Genomic DNA, 16,900 nt, shown 5'->3' on the forward strand with positions numbered 1-16,900 from the left:
GTTTCAGTGAGCCTAATTTCAGCTCGATCGGAATGAACGAGCTATAAAGGTTGCCTTGTACTTGAATTTTGATTTTCTTGAAATGGGTTTTGAGCAATTGATTAGCTGGTATTTGCTTCCTTCAAGGGTGCGGTAATTCGCTTATAGGTCTTCGAGGAGTGCTCCCAAAATTGGCGACAATCACAATCTCCGATATCTCCCCTGCGGTTTGAAAATAATTCTATAAAATCAATGAAACTTGAGCATGTTTTTTCCCGATATGTAGGCACCTACATGGGCGATTTCTTGAGATAAAAAAATTCCCACACCAAGATTTTTCCAACTATATACTTGGCAGGATAAAGTTCTAAATTCGAACCATTTTTTAAAAAGGAAAGTTGGAAACAAGAATGTCGAATAAAAAGTTTAAGTATTAAAATTTTTTCATTGAGTTGCAGTAGAATTTAAATTTATCCGAGCGAAACGAGGGCGTAAGCTGTGAAAAACTGACAATTTAAAATATGAATCAACGTCACATTTTATGCATCAAGTTAATTGTCATAATGGATTCAAAATTTTCAAATAAAAAGTTTTCAGAAAATTACATAGGGTGAACGGGCGACCAAAGCGATGGCAATAAAAGCTTTTGAAAATTCACAATTCTTTAAAAGTAAAACTACATTTTTTTTTTTTTATAGAAGAAGTTGATTTTTCTACACTCTTAATTTGGTCAGAAGAACGGAAATAGATCTAACCTTATAGGGGGGGGGGAATCACCTGCATCCTCTGCCGATCCTCCGGGCCAACTTTTTTCTTAAAGGGGAAGTCCTGAGGAACATTTCTAGCCGTTGTACTCAAAAAAAAGTGGCCCTACTTACAAAATGGTGGCCATTTTGATTGACAGGTCAGCCGAAATGGCAGATTTTGCGTTCCAACATAGGACTTGCACCAAATTTTTTAAACCGTACAAACGTAGATCGAAAGATCAGGCAAAAATTTATCACCTGTCAAAATTTCAAGTGCTAAACTGCCTTTTTCGATTTTTGGTGAATTTTTGAAAATCAAATGCAGCCAAAAATGAGGGAAAAATCAAAATTTTACCAAATTAACCAAGAAAGCTGAAATTTGGGATATACCCTATTTTCGACATGCCAAATCGGTCGGAAACTGTTTCAACTCATTTTGCGCAGTTCTGGAGCCTCCAGCAGATTTTTGAAACTCGAAATTCCCACAAAATTTCATCAAACAGAGATGGAAAGCCTAAATTTACTCTACAAACTGATTTCAATACGCTACGAAGTCAACAGTAGGTGGATTTGAAATCGTTTTGGAGCCTCCAGCAACTTTTTGAAAATCGCTGGAGCCTCCAGTAGATTTTTGAAACTTGAAATTTCTCCAAAATTTCATCAAATGGAGATGGAAAGCCGAAATTTTCTCCGCACTCCAAGTTTGACACCCTCGGAAGACGACTTGTGGTGAGTTTAAGTCATTTCGGAGCCTCCAGCGACTTTTTGAAAATTACGGGAGTCTCCACCAGATTTTTGAAACTTGAAGTTCTCGCAACATTTTATGAAATGGAGTTGGAAAGCCGAAATTTAATCTGCAAACTAATTTCAGTACGCTACGAAGCCAACCGCAGGTGGATTTCAAGTGGTTTTGGAGCCTTCAGCAACTTTTTGAAAGGTTATATTGAGTTTTTTGGAAAATTTAAATTTAAAAAGTAGCTAGAAGCTTCAAAACTAGTCGACTTCATGTCGTATTGAAATTAGTTTGCGAAGATGAATTTTGCTTTCCATATCATTCTGTTTGATGAAATTTTGTGGGAATTTCAATATTCAAAAATCTACTGGAGGCTCCAGAGCTGCTCAAAACGGGTTGAGAAACAGTTTCCAATATATTTGGCATGTCGAAAATAGAGTATGTCCCAAATTTCAGCTTTCTTGGTTAATTTGGTAAAATTTTAATTTTTCCCCTCATTTTTGGCGTAAATTTGATTTTCAAAAATTCACCAAAAATCGAAAAAGGCACTTTAGCATTTGAAATTTTGACAGGTGATGAATTTTTGCCTGATCTTTCGATCTACGTTTGTACGGTTTAAAAAATGCAAGTCCTATGTTGGAACGCAAAATCTGCCATTTCGGCTGACCTGTCAATCAAAATGGCCGCTATTTTGTAAGTAGGGCCACGAGGACAAGGGCTAGAAATGTTCCTCAGGACTCCCCCTTTTAGAAAAAAGTTGCCCCGGAGGATCGGCAGGGGGTGCAGGTGATCCTTATGTGCCTCCCCCCCCCCTCCGACTATGAGCGAAGTGAAGGCGAAAAGGTTTTAAAAAGTTATAATAAGAAGTAAAAATCAATGGTCTTGGTAATTTTTTGATTTTCCCAACTCACGCTACCTACTCAACTTCCCAACTTTTCCCAAATTTCCCAACTCACCCAAATTACCCAAAAATTCCCAACGTTTTCAGGCGGGGAGGGGGGTATCCGGTTCAGCACTCCTCTGAATACAAAAAATTGATGATCACGTCATCATTAATGATGCAAAAGTGAAAAAAGCGTTGTGATTAATTCGAATATAAAAATACTTATTGTTAGGTACATCCATGGTAGATAACTGATTAAAAAAATCATGTAGAGACCTATATTATTCAAAGAAATGAGCAGGCAATTTTTTCACAACGGTTTATCTGCGCGATAAAAATTTCTACCATCGAGGTCTAAAGTACTCCGTCATTAAAATAAGATCTAATTGCTTCGTATTAATGATTATACTCGGTTATGGTAATGGTCAAACACTTCCCTACACGTTATAAAAAGAAAAAGAACATCATTTGACCTAAAATTTGAGATATGACTTTATACTACTTTGATGCATCATCGTTTATTTTTTGATATGTTCGTGTTTCGAGAAAAAAAATCCCTGTAAATATGTATTTCGCATTACGTAAATCGAGCCGAAACATCGAATGAGTTATTAAAGTAGGTATACAAATAGATCGGTAATGTAGGTAGGTCTATAGGTACGTAATATGTAATGAACGTACCGGCGGCAAAAACGAGCATCACGACTAATGCGACTGTTAATACAATGCGGTTTAATAGTACTATGTTAACATCATCGTTTAAAATTTGCATCATAGTACTGAGTATAGTAACTACCAAACTCGGCACTCCCACCACTAAGTAAGGTATCTGCAATGCGAGTTTCTCCTTTTAAAAAAATAAATAAAAGTAAAAATGCATTAGTACTCGTAGGGGAAAAAACAAATATTTATTCATTTAATAATAGGTAGGTAGGTAGGTAGGTAGGTACGTAGGTACGTAGGTAGGTATTTCTATTAAAATAATAATGAATCACCTACCTTCATTGCGCCATAAAGACCAACGACTGTAGCACTCGCCTTAATGAATGGAAATGCCGAATTAACCAGGAATGGGCCCACCCAAAAGACTGATTGATCTGACTGATTTGATAATACTGGTAACATTTTTATTGTAGAACCCACTATATAAAGCAGGTTCACTGCTACGCAAGGTTTCAGCATGTGGGGTTGATTCTTAATATGCAAATAGAAATGCAGTGGTAACCGTATATAAGAAAATGAATGAGATTTTTATTAAATTACATAGGTGTTTATAAAAATTCAGAACTACCTTCTTTATACCATAGAGAGCAGCTATTAAAAAACTCCATCCAGCAATTAGGAACATGCCTTCATGCACGCTTTGATTATATCTACGATATTCGAGATATTCAAAGTATCCACCAAACATCTGGAACGAAACACATTTTCAATTTTAAAAACCCGCTTCAAGTAGGTACGTATCTGCTTTTAAATGAGGCAAATGTTCAGATAGAAATTGTGGCCCGCTCTGACAAAATCGACCATTTCGACTAAATTTCAAAAAATGTTTTTTTCTCAAAAATGTGATCTCTCAACCCATAAAACTCATTTTAAACGTCATTATTTTGGACACTTTTTTTCGTGGAAATGGTCGATTTTGTCAGAGCGGGTCACAGATAGGTATACAATACATTACATCACCTTCCTAAAAATCCAGAAAATTAAAAAAAAAAAACAATGCAATTTTGTAATATTTAATCGTGAACCCAAAAAATACCGCCGTAAAATACGAGTAGAAAGAACTATAGATTTGATGAAATTTTTTTTTATACTCGTATAGGTACATTTTTACAATATTTAGGTATTTTTAGTTTATTATTGGGCTATTAACAATAATTAAAACAATTGAATTTTTCTAATTGTAAGTCAGTTTCATAAAATACGAAATTTTAAAAAATGAATAAATAAAAAATGAAGACCCCAGGAGACTTACTATATCGGCAACCATAAGGACGCTAGGTCTCATGGACAAGTCGAGATCACGAATTTTAACTTCCTCAACCCTGAACATCTTCAACTGGTCGGTCTCTAGTTATCACGACAAGAATTACGAAATTATTCGGACAGAAATAAAGCTCGCGCAAATGAAGTTAACGTAACGCGGTGCACGTTTCGAGATTCCATTAATGATCTTCTACAATTTGCAAAAGCTCTTATACGACGCGACGTATTGTGCTGATGCTGTAATCAGTAATCACATTTACGTAATTCCCCTACTCTAAACGAATGACTAAAGCCGCAGTTGATAAGATGACTGTTTTGTTATTTTTGGCAAACCTAACATTAAGTAAAAGTTTTTTTTTTTTTTTTTTGAGAATTTGTATTATCATTTACTTTTGAATGCTGGGAAATTTTCATTAATCGCTGCTCGGTTCAACGGAACGGAATACCTATAATGGGAAACGAAAAAAAAAAAAAAATACATATTATAGAGCGGGCAAATAGCGGTTTTAAAAGGAAAAAAATTGACGCATACATTTTTTGGGAGAATTTGTTCAGATGGTCGAAAATACCAATCGTCATGAGTGGTACCCAAAAAAATAGAAAGACCATTGGTATTTTTTCGCGTGGGATATGAGCTAATGAGTGAGCCTCTGTCTGTTTATCCTTATACATGTACAACTTGATGATACTTAAAAGTGATTTACCTGCAAGGATTATTTTTATCATTTTATGAGTATAAGTTTATATTTAGTTTGGTACCTTACTTAAATCGATTCTTGCAGATGAATAATAAGTTAGGATCAAGTAATGATTGTGTTGTATTTTTTCAAAACGTTCAATAATTGATTTGAAATATTGACAGAATTTTTCAACTGACACTAAGAAATAATTTAATCTTAGCATGAATATTTTTGTACAGTTGTTACTGGAGATATAGGTTGGATTTCAATTAGAAGTCGCGTATTCAGTGTCCATTATCCGATATTTTGATTGTCATTCCTTGTAATAGTAGCTCAGCACGACAATGAATTTGATGTAAAAGACGCCTGTAAAAATATTAAATGTTTACTTACCTAAGTACATACCTACAATAATATCTACCGAGAAAAACACGTAACTTCTGCCAAAAAGTATTTTTTCAGAGGGAGGAGACACGAAATTTGAATTTTAACTTGATTTCTTGTTTTAACATTCCCCACCTAGTAGGGGTACCATGTCGGTGTATCGTTTCAAAATCGCAAAAGAGTGGCATCGGAAAGATATAAAATTTTTGCGATATTCCTTCGAAAGGGGACCATTTCCCGACCCCGAAACCACCATTACATTTTTGAGATCGAATTGCAAAACCGATCCAGGGGTTCCCAAAGTTGTGAAAATTGAGCACCTCCGTTGTCATCTGGTTTGGCCAATTAATCCTAACCAAAAGGGGGTAGAGGGGGGCTTGTGGTCTCAAATAACTCGTATTGGATCACTCTTGAAATAGCTACCTATGACAGTTCTCATTTAGTGATACCCAACATTTCAGTGGTTCCCAAAATTGAATTTTTGTATTCCAAGTTTTTGAAGTCACGCATTCAAACGAATATTGTTAGTAAATGAATTTTGCAATCAAAAAATAATTTGCAAAATTTTATGACGATTTCAAAAATGTGTCATTTTTTTCCTTAGCATTGATAGGGGCTGAGGTGAGGGGGTTGGAACGTCAAAAAACGTGATCTCACAAAGTTGCATCCAAACCTGAATTTGAATTTCTCAAGAGGTTTTACCGTTGAACTGTTCTCTTCAGTTGCACTTAAGATTATTGTTCTCGATACACGCCACCACAATCCACTCCCCCGCGCCTCACCCCCCTCGCTAGAGCTTCAATAACTACTAAAAGTGCATTTCCTGAGATAGCTTCACTTATGAGGTTATGTTGCTGAAGTGTTGACTCCAAATGAACTTAAGATACCTCTCGATGCACTTGGCTATGATATCTCCCCCTCCTTCTGTTACTGCTCCATTATCAATAAAAGTACATTTTTGAACTTGAAAGTTGTAATATTTTTACAACAAAATTATTCTATGAAATAAAATTAAAAAAGAAAAACGATAATTATAGGATAGGATTAGGGGTTGAAAACTGAAAAAAAATATACATGTGACGCGGCATACGAAAAGGTTACCCCGACCAAAAAATGGATTTTTTTTCATTTGCTATTTTCATGTAAAATTGACAGTAGAACACTTAAAACGCATTTTTATCGAAAACTACTTTTTTGATTTTTTTGCTTGGGGTAACCTTTTTGTATGCCGCGTCACACATGTATAGTGACAAGACAATCAGGCATTTTTTGTATTTCCTTCTTTAGGGGACGCTAAATCGTAAATTGAAGTTGCAATTCCCCAATTTTCATAACCCCGCCTGGTGGCTGGCACTGTTTTGAGAAAAAAATCAAGTACCCAAAAAATATTTTTGGAAGTACATCCATATAAGCTTTTTGAAATGAAAAATTTTGGTCACCTTTTTTTTGCTCTTCCGGTAATAATATTCCATAATTCAAAATTCTCAGTGTGGCAAACTTTATAGATTTTGTATTTGGATAATTTTGACCTAAAATAAATTCAAAATTTTTTTAAGTTACTAGAATTTATTTTTTTTAATTCTTTCATTTTTTTAGTTTTGTATAGCAATTTTTCGATATTTTCGAACTTTCCTTTTGGGAAAACTGCTACACTGCGTCCCTCCAACGCACTCCTTCACAAAATAAGCTCCAGTGGAACTGGTGACAATTTATTCCACTCACTTTACCTCAAAAATAAAAGATGGATGAGATGTCTTTAAAAATAGAATTTTTAATCAATTTCAATTTTTTTTTCAAACTGGATTCTGCAACTCCAAAACTGAAAATTGAAATTCACGTTTACAAAAAACAATCACACTGGACATCAATTTTCACAACTTTGGGAACCCCTGGATCAGTTTTGCAAATTCGATCTCAAAAATGTGATGGTGGTTTCGGGGTCAAGAAATGGTCCCCTTTCGAGAAATATCGCGAAAATGTTATATCTTTTAAATCACTATAGTAGCCATTGGTATATATTTTCTATCAATTTCTGGCGTGAAATGCAATCTTGGGGTCAAAAGTGGACTTCGAGTGATTATGGAGGCTTAAGTGGGGGTGTGAGGGTTGATTGTGGATACGTGCATCGGAAAATATGTAAATTTCATTAATTAGAGTCAACACTTTAGCTACATAAACCTCATAAGTGAAGCTATTTCAGGTTCAGAGGGCACTTTTAGTAGTTATTGAAGCTCTAGCGAGGGGGGTGAGGCGCGGGGGAGTGGATTGTGGTGGCGTGTATAGAGAACAATAATCTTAAGTGCAACTGAAGAGAACTGTTCAACGGTAAAACCTCTTGAGAAATTCAAATTCAGGTTTGGATGCAACTACGTGAGATCACGTTTTTTGACGTTCCAACCCCCTCGCCTCGGTCCTTATCAATGCTAAGGAAAAAAATGACACATTTTTGAAATCGTCATAAAATTTTGCAAATTTTTTATCTGAAACATTTTTTGATTGCAAAATTCATTTACTGACAATATTCGTTTGAATGCGTGACTTCAAAAACTTGGAATACAAAAATTCAATTTTGGGAACCACTGAAATGTTGGGTATCACTAAATGAGAACGGTCATAGGTAGCTATTTCAAGAGTGATCCAATACGAGTTATTTGAGACCACAAGCGCCCCTCTACCCCCTTTTGGTTAGGATTAATTGGCCAAAACAGATGACAACGGAGGTGCTCAATTTTCACAACTTTGGGAACCCCTGGATCGGTTTTGCAATTCGATCTCAAAAATGTAATGGTGGTTTCGGGGTCGCGAAATGGTCCCCTTTCGAAGGAATATCGCAAAAATTTTATATCTTTCCGATTCCATTGTTTTGATAATTTTCACTTTGGTACCCCTACTATAACCGGGTCATTCCATGTCAATTCAACCAAAAAATGCGATTTTGAAAGTCATGTCTTTCGATTTCGCTCAATTTTTTTTACACTATCTACCCAGTACCCACTCAATAAGTAAGAAACCCGCAATCAGTTTGGTCCCAGTCCCCTCAGGGGGCGGGTGGGGACTTCCATTATTTTAACATTGTCTCGAGGTACTCAACCTCAGCAGCGCATTCCTCCAAGCTACGATACTTTGATCAAAACTGATTTCATAGTTTGAAAGGGCATTGCATTCTGACAAGGGAACCTCATGAGGTGTCACACTCCGATTTGAACGGGACCGCGATTTTTGGAAAGAGCATAGTCTAAAACCCCCAACACCAAATTTTTAGCTGCCCAAGTTCACTTTTCGATTTTTGCCGAATTTTTGAAAATTCAACATTGACTGTTTTTGGCGATTTATGCTTTTTTTTTAAAAGTACGTACTTGATCAATAAAAATGGTTAAACTAAGTTCCAAAACTAATATTAATTACCCAAATCCAAATTTCACCATTTCCAGCCATTCTGGAGCGGCGGGAGCCTCCAGCGCGATTTTTCAATTTCTCCAGAATTTTGAATTTGCTCCAGAAGGCGTGAATATGAAGTTGGGCAGCTAAAAATCGAGTTGTATATTACACTCGACCTGTTTAACGAGTTTATTCACATTTGAGCCAATTTTGAGAGTGACATCTCAAAAGTGGTTTTTGGACCAGCTTTTTTCAAAATTAAAAAATCAAAAAAATCAAAAGTTTCACGTTTGTGTGGAAATTTTTGAAATTCACGCGAATCGCTGTATTTTGTCCAAAACTAACCCACCGAATCGAAATTTCACAATTTCCAGCCATTCTGGGGCCTCCAGCGCGATTTTTAAATTTTTCCAGAATTTTGAATTTGCTCCAGAAGGCGTGAATATGAAGTTAGGCAGCTAAAAATCGAGTTGTATATTACACTCGACCTGTTTAACGAGTTTATCCACACATTTGAGCCGATTTTGGGAGTGACACCTTAAGAGTGGTTTTTTGAGGTGTCACTCTCGCTCCAAAACGGCTGGAAATGGTAGAATTTGCGCTCCGGGGGTTAATTCTTGAAGAAATACAGCGATTCGCGCAAATTTCAAAAATTTCCTCACAAACGGTTATTTTTTGATTTTATAATTTTGAAAAAAGCTGATCAAAAACCACTCTTGAGGTGTCACTCCCAAAATCGGCTTAGATGTGGATAAACTCGTTAAACAGGTCGAGTATAATGCACAACTCGATTTTTAGCTACCCAACTACATATTCACGCCTTTTGGAGCAAATTCAAAATTCTGGAGAAATTGAAAAATCGCGCTGGAGGCTCCAGAATGGCTGGAAATGGTGAAATTAGGATTTGAGTAATTAACATTATAGTTTTAGAACTTATTTTGACCATTTTTATTGATCAAGTACGTACTTTTAAAAAAATGCATAAATCGCCAAAAACAGTCAATTTTGAATTTTCAAAACTTCGCCAAAAATCGAAAAGTGAACTTGGGCAGCTGAAAATTTGGTTTTGGGGGTTTTAGACTATGCTCTTTCCAAAAATCGCGGTCCCGTTCAAATCGGAGTGTGACACTTCAAGAGGTTCCCTTGTGAGCTTTTTAAGCATTCTGAAATTTTCAAACGTTGAAAGTTGAACTTTCAAGTTGAAATTAGTTCAAACTTTAAAATGGAGCTGTGAGTGGGAGGGGAGCTACACCATTTAAAATTCTGAGAAATATTCCGCAGATGTACTTTTTGATGTTTTTTCGAAATATTTAATTCTCGAGATGAGATCTTTTAATGATGGGGAGCACCCCCTCCCCCAAATTTGGATGAACCTTCAAAAAGAAATCTGGAACATGTGATACATCGAATTGTATGTTTTTGGTGGCGCTGAACACGAATACGACGTCAGATTTTTGATTGGACCCCATAAAAATCGTCGTTTTTTTATCCTCGCTGTGGCTACTCAATCTGTTTTCAGAAAAATAAAAATAATGCAATTCCAAAAAGTAGAATTTGAGATTGTGCATTGACCTATAGGCCATTATCACCAAAATCCAGGACTACCGAAGGGTTCTACTGTGCAGTTGAAAATTTAAATATCGCTTATTTTTGAGTAAATTCGTTGTTTTGAAAATTTTTTCTTCTCAAATAAGTATAGGTATATACCTACCTACCCACTTATTTCGCGCTAGTTGAGCCAAAATATTTAAAGATACCATTTATGAAGTTGGTGCCAATTTTCAGCCATTATTACCAACTCCGAAAAAAATAGGTAGCCAAAAACTTATCAAATACATATTACTTAACAATTTTGGATTTTTTTTTTAATTTGAGATTTGTCGACATGTAAAAATCCACTTTTCAACTCGTCGCCTCAGATTTATGATTCACCTGCTCTAATCAGACCAGAATGCCAAATTTAATTATGATGGGATTAAATTTTTAGCTACCCACTTAAGTTGATTGCAACGTTTTCCCCTGCAATTTGAAATAACTGAAAAAAATCAGCTTCTACTGGAGGCTTCAGACGGGCTGGAAAATAGCGGAAATCGATTAGAGAAATCGACTTTAGTATGTCCTTAATAGGAGATTCATATTTTCCAGAAACAGCAGGACATTTTTATAGAATATTATTGGAAAAGTCGTAAAAATAAAACAGCTCTTATCATTTCTTTAGCGCAGAAAATTGGTGATCACATCATTAGTGCTGCCAAAGTGAAAAAAACTCTGTGATTAATTCGAATATAAAAGTAGATAGCTATATGTACGTACATTCGTGGTGGTTAATTAATTTAAAAAATTACGTCTATGTATTTGTATAAAGTTCACTGGTATACGAAAATGAGTAATTTTTTCACGAATGCCTATCCTGTTAGCGCTGCAGATAAGCATTATTCGGGAAAAAATTATTCATTTTAGTATTTTATCGAATAACAGATGTATTTTTTTAAAATCGATTATCTATGTACCACGAATGTACCTACGTTATTACTACGTACCTACCTACTTTTATATTCGAATTAATCACAGCGCTTTTTTCACTTTTGCATCACTAATGATACGTCGAATTTTTATATAGGTTAGTTTACTCCACTACCTTTTAGAACTGCTTCTTATAAATGTACATATTTCTCAAAACAAGTTGGGAAGGATATGCCAGAAAAAACTAGCTACCTACGATTTTTTCGGAAATGTCTCCTCTTTGAGAATCCTTAACTCATCTCGTGGGGTACTTCCGGAGGCTCCGGAGCCAACTTTTTTTGAGCGACTTTCCAGCGATTTTTTTCTAGTCAACGGGTCATTCCACGTCAATTGGACCAAGAAGTGGTAGGTAGGTTCGGCGATTTTTTTGAAATTTTTCCTGTGGAAAGACCTTTTAAAGGGATGGCCAATGGCGCAAATCGCAGCCCTCTAGCCCATTTTTAACGGCAGCCAGGGGGTGTCAAAGTTTTCAGTGAACCTAAAATATCATCCATTTCAGCAGTGGATTGCTCGATAACCGCGATACCTACCAAAATGGAACTTTTTCCCATAGTTAGAGGTTTTGAAAGGCTTTCTGGTGATATCATAAAAATCAGTGTTGCCACTTTTTTTTGTACAAAAAATTAGCTCAAAAAGTTTCAAAACGTAGGTTTCATATCGTTCCGACTCTCAAAAATTCTATTTTTTGATTTAAAACATGAAAAAAAGTTTTGATTGGTAAAGTTGACTTATTTGACCCCTATTTTTACGTATCTGTTGAAAAAGTTGCAAAAACCCCTTCACTCGGTGAAATTAACTCATCACAAAAAAATCAAAATTCGAAAAAATTCAAAAAGAAGTAAATTGTATTTTTTTTTGCTGTGAGTGAGATTTTCATCAACTTTTTCATGAAATACGTCAGAAAGTGGTCAAAATAAGACAACTGAATAAATTTAAACTTTTTTTAATGTTTGAAATTGAAAATTGAATTTTTTCGAATTTCGATTTTTTTGTGATGACTTCATTTTATTGAGTGAAAGGGGGTTTTTCAACTTTTTCAACAGATACGTAAAAATAGGGGTCAAATAGGTCAACTTTACCAATCAAAACTTTTTTTCATGTTTTAAATCAAAAAATCGCATTTTTTCGCAAAGTTTAAATTTTTTTAAATCGACTTTCTTACAAGTTACCATCCCAATTTTTTAATATGTTGTTCAGCATGAACAGTTGTCCATATTGTATTTTTTTCAGAATTTTTGAGAGTAGGAACGATATGAAACCTACGTTTTGAAACTTTTTGAGCTAATTTTTTGTACAAAAAAAAGTGGCAACCCCCGATTTTTATGATATCACCAAAAAGCCTTTCAAAACCTCTAACTATGGGAAAAAGTTCCATTTTGGTAGGTATCGCGGTTATCGAGCAATCTACTGCTGAAATGGATGATATTTTAGGTTCACTGAAAACTTTGACACCCCCTGGCTGCCGTTAAAAATGGGCTAGAGGGCTGCGATTTGCGCCATTGGTCATCCCTTCGGAAGGTCTTTCCACAGGAAAAATTTCAAAAAAATCGCCGAACCCACCTACCACTTTTTAGTCCAATTGACGTGGAATGACCCCAACGTCACTTAGGTAAGTAAGTAATCAACGTATAGAATAGGTGGTAATGTAATGAACATACCAACAAGGATGCCGAGTATACTTTCAATCAGTATTAGGACAAGACCGAAGGCATTGCCCAATGTTCGGCGAACTCCCATCAAGTCGTCAACTGTATAGAAGAGAATTGGCATCACAAAAAAAGCGACTATAAGATATAGCAAGTACAGCATCTGCACCACAACGTAAGGTTTCTGCAATGCGGGTTTCTCCTAAAAGGAAAATAATAAAAATGCTTTAGTTTGTGCTGAATGTATTTATTTACAAATGAGTAAGAATTACCAACCTTCATTACACCATAAAGACCAACGATTGAAATACTCTCAGCAATGATTGCAAATGCACCAAGGAACAGTACTAGCCCTGTCACAGCGACTGATTGAGCTGATATTATTGTTAATAATAGGAACACCATAATATAAAACAGCTTCACGGCTACGTAAGGTATGAGCAATAGGGATTGATTCTTAATAAATGAAAATGCATTAGTACTCGTAAGAAAATTAATGAGATACTAATTAAATTATAATATGTATAAAGAGTTTAGGCATATAGATATTTTCATTTAATAACTCAGAATTACCTTCATTGCGCCACAGAGAGCAGCGACTAAAGAACTCCACCCAGCAATTAAGAACACGACATTAAAAATTGAATTTTTCGAGCTTTGAAGATATTCACAAACAACCTGGTGCAAAATATATTTCAATTTTAAAATTCAACGCCTTCAAGTAGGTACCTACTTACATGCTTTTGAATGAGGCAAAACAACGAAAAGTAAACGAGCGTAGAAAATCAATGTAGAATGTAGGTAGATATACCGCCCAACTAAAAAATCCAGAAAATTAAAAATATATAAGTACAAATATATAATGTACTTAATAATAATAATTATTAAGTTGACGAAATGCGCCAGGGCCTATTCTAAGGTTTTTTTGGAGCTACACAATACTGACTGAAATTTTTTGAGATTCGTTTTAAAGGATATCTCCCCCCCCCCCCTATCCAAAAAAGAGAGAAAAAATTCAAAGAAATTTTTCATATTTTTTTGAAAAAGAAAACTTTTTACTTGAAAAAATACGTGATGTTGTTTTATTTTGAAAAATTATTAAATTTTCTAATGCTTTTGCCCTAGCTTAGCTCCGGCCTTTAGGCCCTTGTTTCTATTTTTGAAATTACATACTATAATTTCCTGAAAACTATTGTTAGAATTTTTAAATGTTGAAGCTATGAAAATCAACTTTTTGCATCAGCCATTTTACTTTTTGAATTTGTCAATTTTTTAAATTATTCTATTGTACAATTTTTAAAAAAATTTCAACAATGAAACATTAACTTCAGAAATTTAATAGACATAACCCAATCAATACAGGGTTGGTATGGGTGCGAAATAACGAAACAGCAAAAAATTATTCTATGTAACTTAGAATAGCGAAAAAAAGTGCGAGGATTCATTCGAAAATACCAAAAAGCTTGAAATTTAACGTTGAAACTTTTATATTGAAAATCATTATTTGAAATTGTGAGTTTTCTTAGTATATCTTTTACCCTCAGTTGGCTCGGGAAAAATTGAAAATTTTCCAAAAATTATGTTCTGACCTCTTTTTAAATTTTGTTTTCACAGACCAAATGCCGAAGAAAATCCACAAAAAATACGTAATAAGAAAAGAGGTACGAATTTTTGACTTTTGATCTTACTAAGTATACCAACCTTGCAATGGAACAATTCAAATTTGTTGTGATTGTAGGTAGCATCGTATTTGAAAAATTTAAATTAGGTATTCAACATTTTTGCTTCCAACTCCTGGCTAAATATCTTGAAAAATCCGTGAAAGGGGGGTATACCTGGGGTAAAAAGTTGCAAAAATCTGGCGGAAAAAGTTGACCATATTTCAGTCTTACCCCCTCCCCCTGGAGCCCTGTAACTAAAATCAACTCCCATGTACTAACTTAAATTGTAATTTCTAGCCATTTAGTCATTCTGGAACTTCCAGCGCGATTTTTGTTCCCCCCAGAAATATAATTTCAAAATTGCTCTTACGAAATAAGTAAGTATGTGGAAATCAATTTGGGCAGCTAAAAATTATGGTCCATTTTTGGATCTATTCAACAAGTTGGTCCACATTTAATTTGATTTTCAGGCAAGCACATCAAGGACGTTTTTATCAACCAGTATTTTCCACTAATCAATCATTTAAAAAAAGGTTGGTTAAAAAAAACGTACTGTGTGTGACTGTCTGAAAATCAGCTTAAAGGATAAACTACTTTAATTTGTAGATCAAAAATAAGCTGGTTTTTAGCTCTTCAGCTCTTCAAATTTTTTAAAAATGTTTTTAAAATAATGATGGATCGACATTTTGTAAAACTTGAGATAGGTAATAGGCATACGTTTCCCCAAGATTTCTTCAAAAGAGCCTCAAAAGTTTTTTTTTCTCCACAGAAATAGGTCAGTAGGAAGAGCGTTACAAAATTGTCTTCGGATTTGGTTTTTTATCATTAGAAGTGAACAGAACTGACCCATAAAAAAATGTCACATAACTCATGGCAATCATTAGGGGTTTTCTGAAAAAAATGTGGGTCCTCCTGAAAAATTTTTGGAACCCTCAAAGACTCTGCAATAGCACATTTCCATCCATTGGGTGCCACTGCTACTTGGTAATTTTTTCTACTACATTTACGTATCTACCTTCTACCTGATTATTTGTTTGATAGCATTGTGCGGTTTTTATAGTGTACCTTTAGTATATTTTTTTTTTCAATTTGGATTCTGAATAATTTTGTTCCAACTGCACAATTTTTTTTCCAACTGCACATCAATTTTTTGGAGCTACACAATATTGTTGGAACTACACGTTAGAATAGGCACTGAAATGCGCGAAACTGCAATTTTGTAATCTTTATTCGTTAACCAAGCAGTATCAAAAAATACTCCCATAAATAACGAACATTAAAATATTGATAAAATTGTCGATATCATCAAAATTTTCACTAATTTTATTTAGTTTACCAGTGGCCTATCACCTATACGTACCTACTTGAAACAATTAAAATTTTCTACGTCAAGTTCATAAAATACGAAAGGGTTACCCCCCCCCCAATTAAGATAGGCAAAATGCCCTCAACCTCGGATTTTGATAAAACTCACAGGGTATTTTTAGTACCCCTAAAAAAAGGAACCATAGCCCGCCACCTCACCTCACCCCCCCCCCTAGCCAGCGGGGCCAAAAAAAATTTTTTTTCAGAGGAAAAATTGTGCATCATGCAGCGCGTGTTTGAGATTATTTTTTTCTGTGAACGAATATAGTCAGAGGATAGATGGGAATACCTTTCTGAATTTTTTCAGCATTTTTCATCGTATGGGATACCCTGCGAGTTCTATCAAAATCCGAGGTTGAGGGCATTTTGCCTATCTTAATGGGGGGTACCCTTTTGAAAAAATAAATAAATGAGAAATAAAGACCACACGAGACTTACCAAATCGGTAGTCAAAACGATCATCGCGCCAGTTCTCAAGGAACATTCGAACCCACAAAATTTTCCTTTCTGGATCTTGAAGATCTTCAACATGGTAGGTAGAGGTACTCGTATCACCATCGCGACAAAAGGGTACGAAGTAATTCGGGCAGAAATAAAGCTCACACAAATAAAGTTAAATGCGGCGCACGCTTCGAGATTCCGTATAATGATCTGCTACCTACAATTTACACAAAGCTCCAATACTTATCGTGCAGAAGTTGGTTATAGAGTGAAATATTTTGTTCCAAGTAATTATACATAGGTACGTAATACGTATTTCTCCCACTCTAAACGAATGATTCAGTTCGCAATTGGCACGATGAGCAGATTCATTTATCTTTGGATGCTGCGCTGGGGAATTTTCACTGTTTGATAATTGAAAACTGAACAGAATGATGGAAAATGGAAGTAGGATGTGATACAGCGGTTTATTCAAATCGAAAGAATGGAAATGTA

The 16,900-nt window shown here is 35.1% G+C and overlaps 1 protein-coding gene across 5 annotated transcripts in view; it reads right to left on the bottom strand.

Annotated features, from left to right (window-relative positions):
- The window catches only part of LOC135846286 (uncharacterized), a 35,269-nt gene extending 18,589 nt beyond the window's left edge, over positions 1-16,680 (bottom strand). For 2 of the 5 annotated variants that reach the window (XM_065365284.1, XM_065365285.1), the window contains exons 1-8: positions 16,403-16,680; positions 13,512-13,616; positions 13,215-13,394; positions 12,951-13,140; positions 4,317-5,373; positions 3,633-3,752; positions 3,341-3,535; positions 3,023-3,188 (exon numbers count right to left, since the gene is read on the bottom strand). In XM_065365284.1, coding sequence (XP_065221356.1) covers positions 5,321-5,373; positions 12,951-13,140; positions 13,215-13,394; positions 13,512-13,616; positions 16,403-16,522 — 648 coding nt within the window. In that variant the 5' untranslated portion in view covers positions 16,523-16,680 and the 3' untranslated portion in view covers positions 3,023-3,188; positions 3,341-3,535; positions 3,633-3,752; positions 4,317-5,320. Of the gene's footprint in view, positions 1-3,022; positions 3,189-3,340; positions 3,536-3,632; positions 3,753-4,316; positions 5,374-12,950; positions 13,141-13,214; positions 13,395-13,511; positions 13,617-16,402 lie in introns of those variants that run through there. The other 3 variants (XR_010558937.1, XM_065365286.1, XM_065365287.1) reach the window with 3 other exon arrangements.
- Positions 16,681-16,900: the final 220 nt, after the last annotated feature.

This window comes from Planococcus citri, chromosome 5 (genome assembly GCF_950023065.1).
Source record: "Planococcus citri chromosome 5, ihPlaCitr1.1, whole genome shotgun sequence".
NCBI classification, from domain to species: Eukaryota; Metazoa; Arthropoda; class Insecta; order Hemiptera; family Pseudococcidae; genus Planococcus; species Planococcus citri.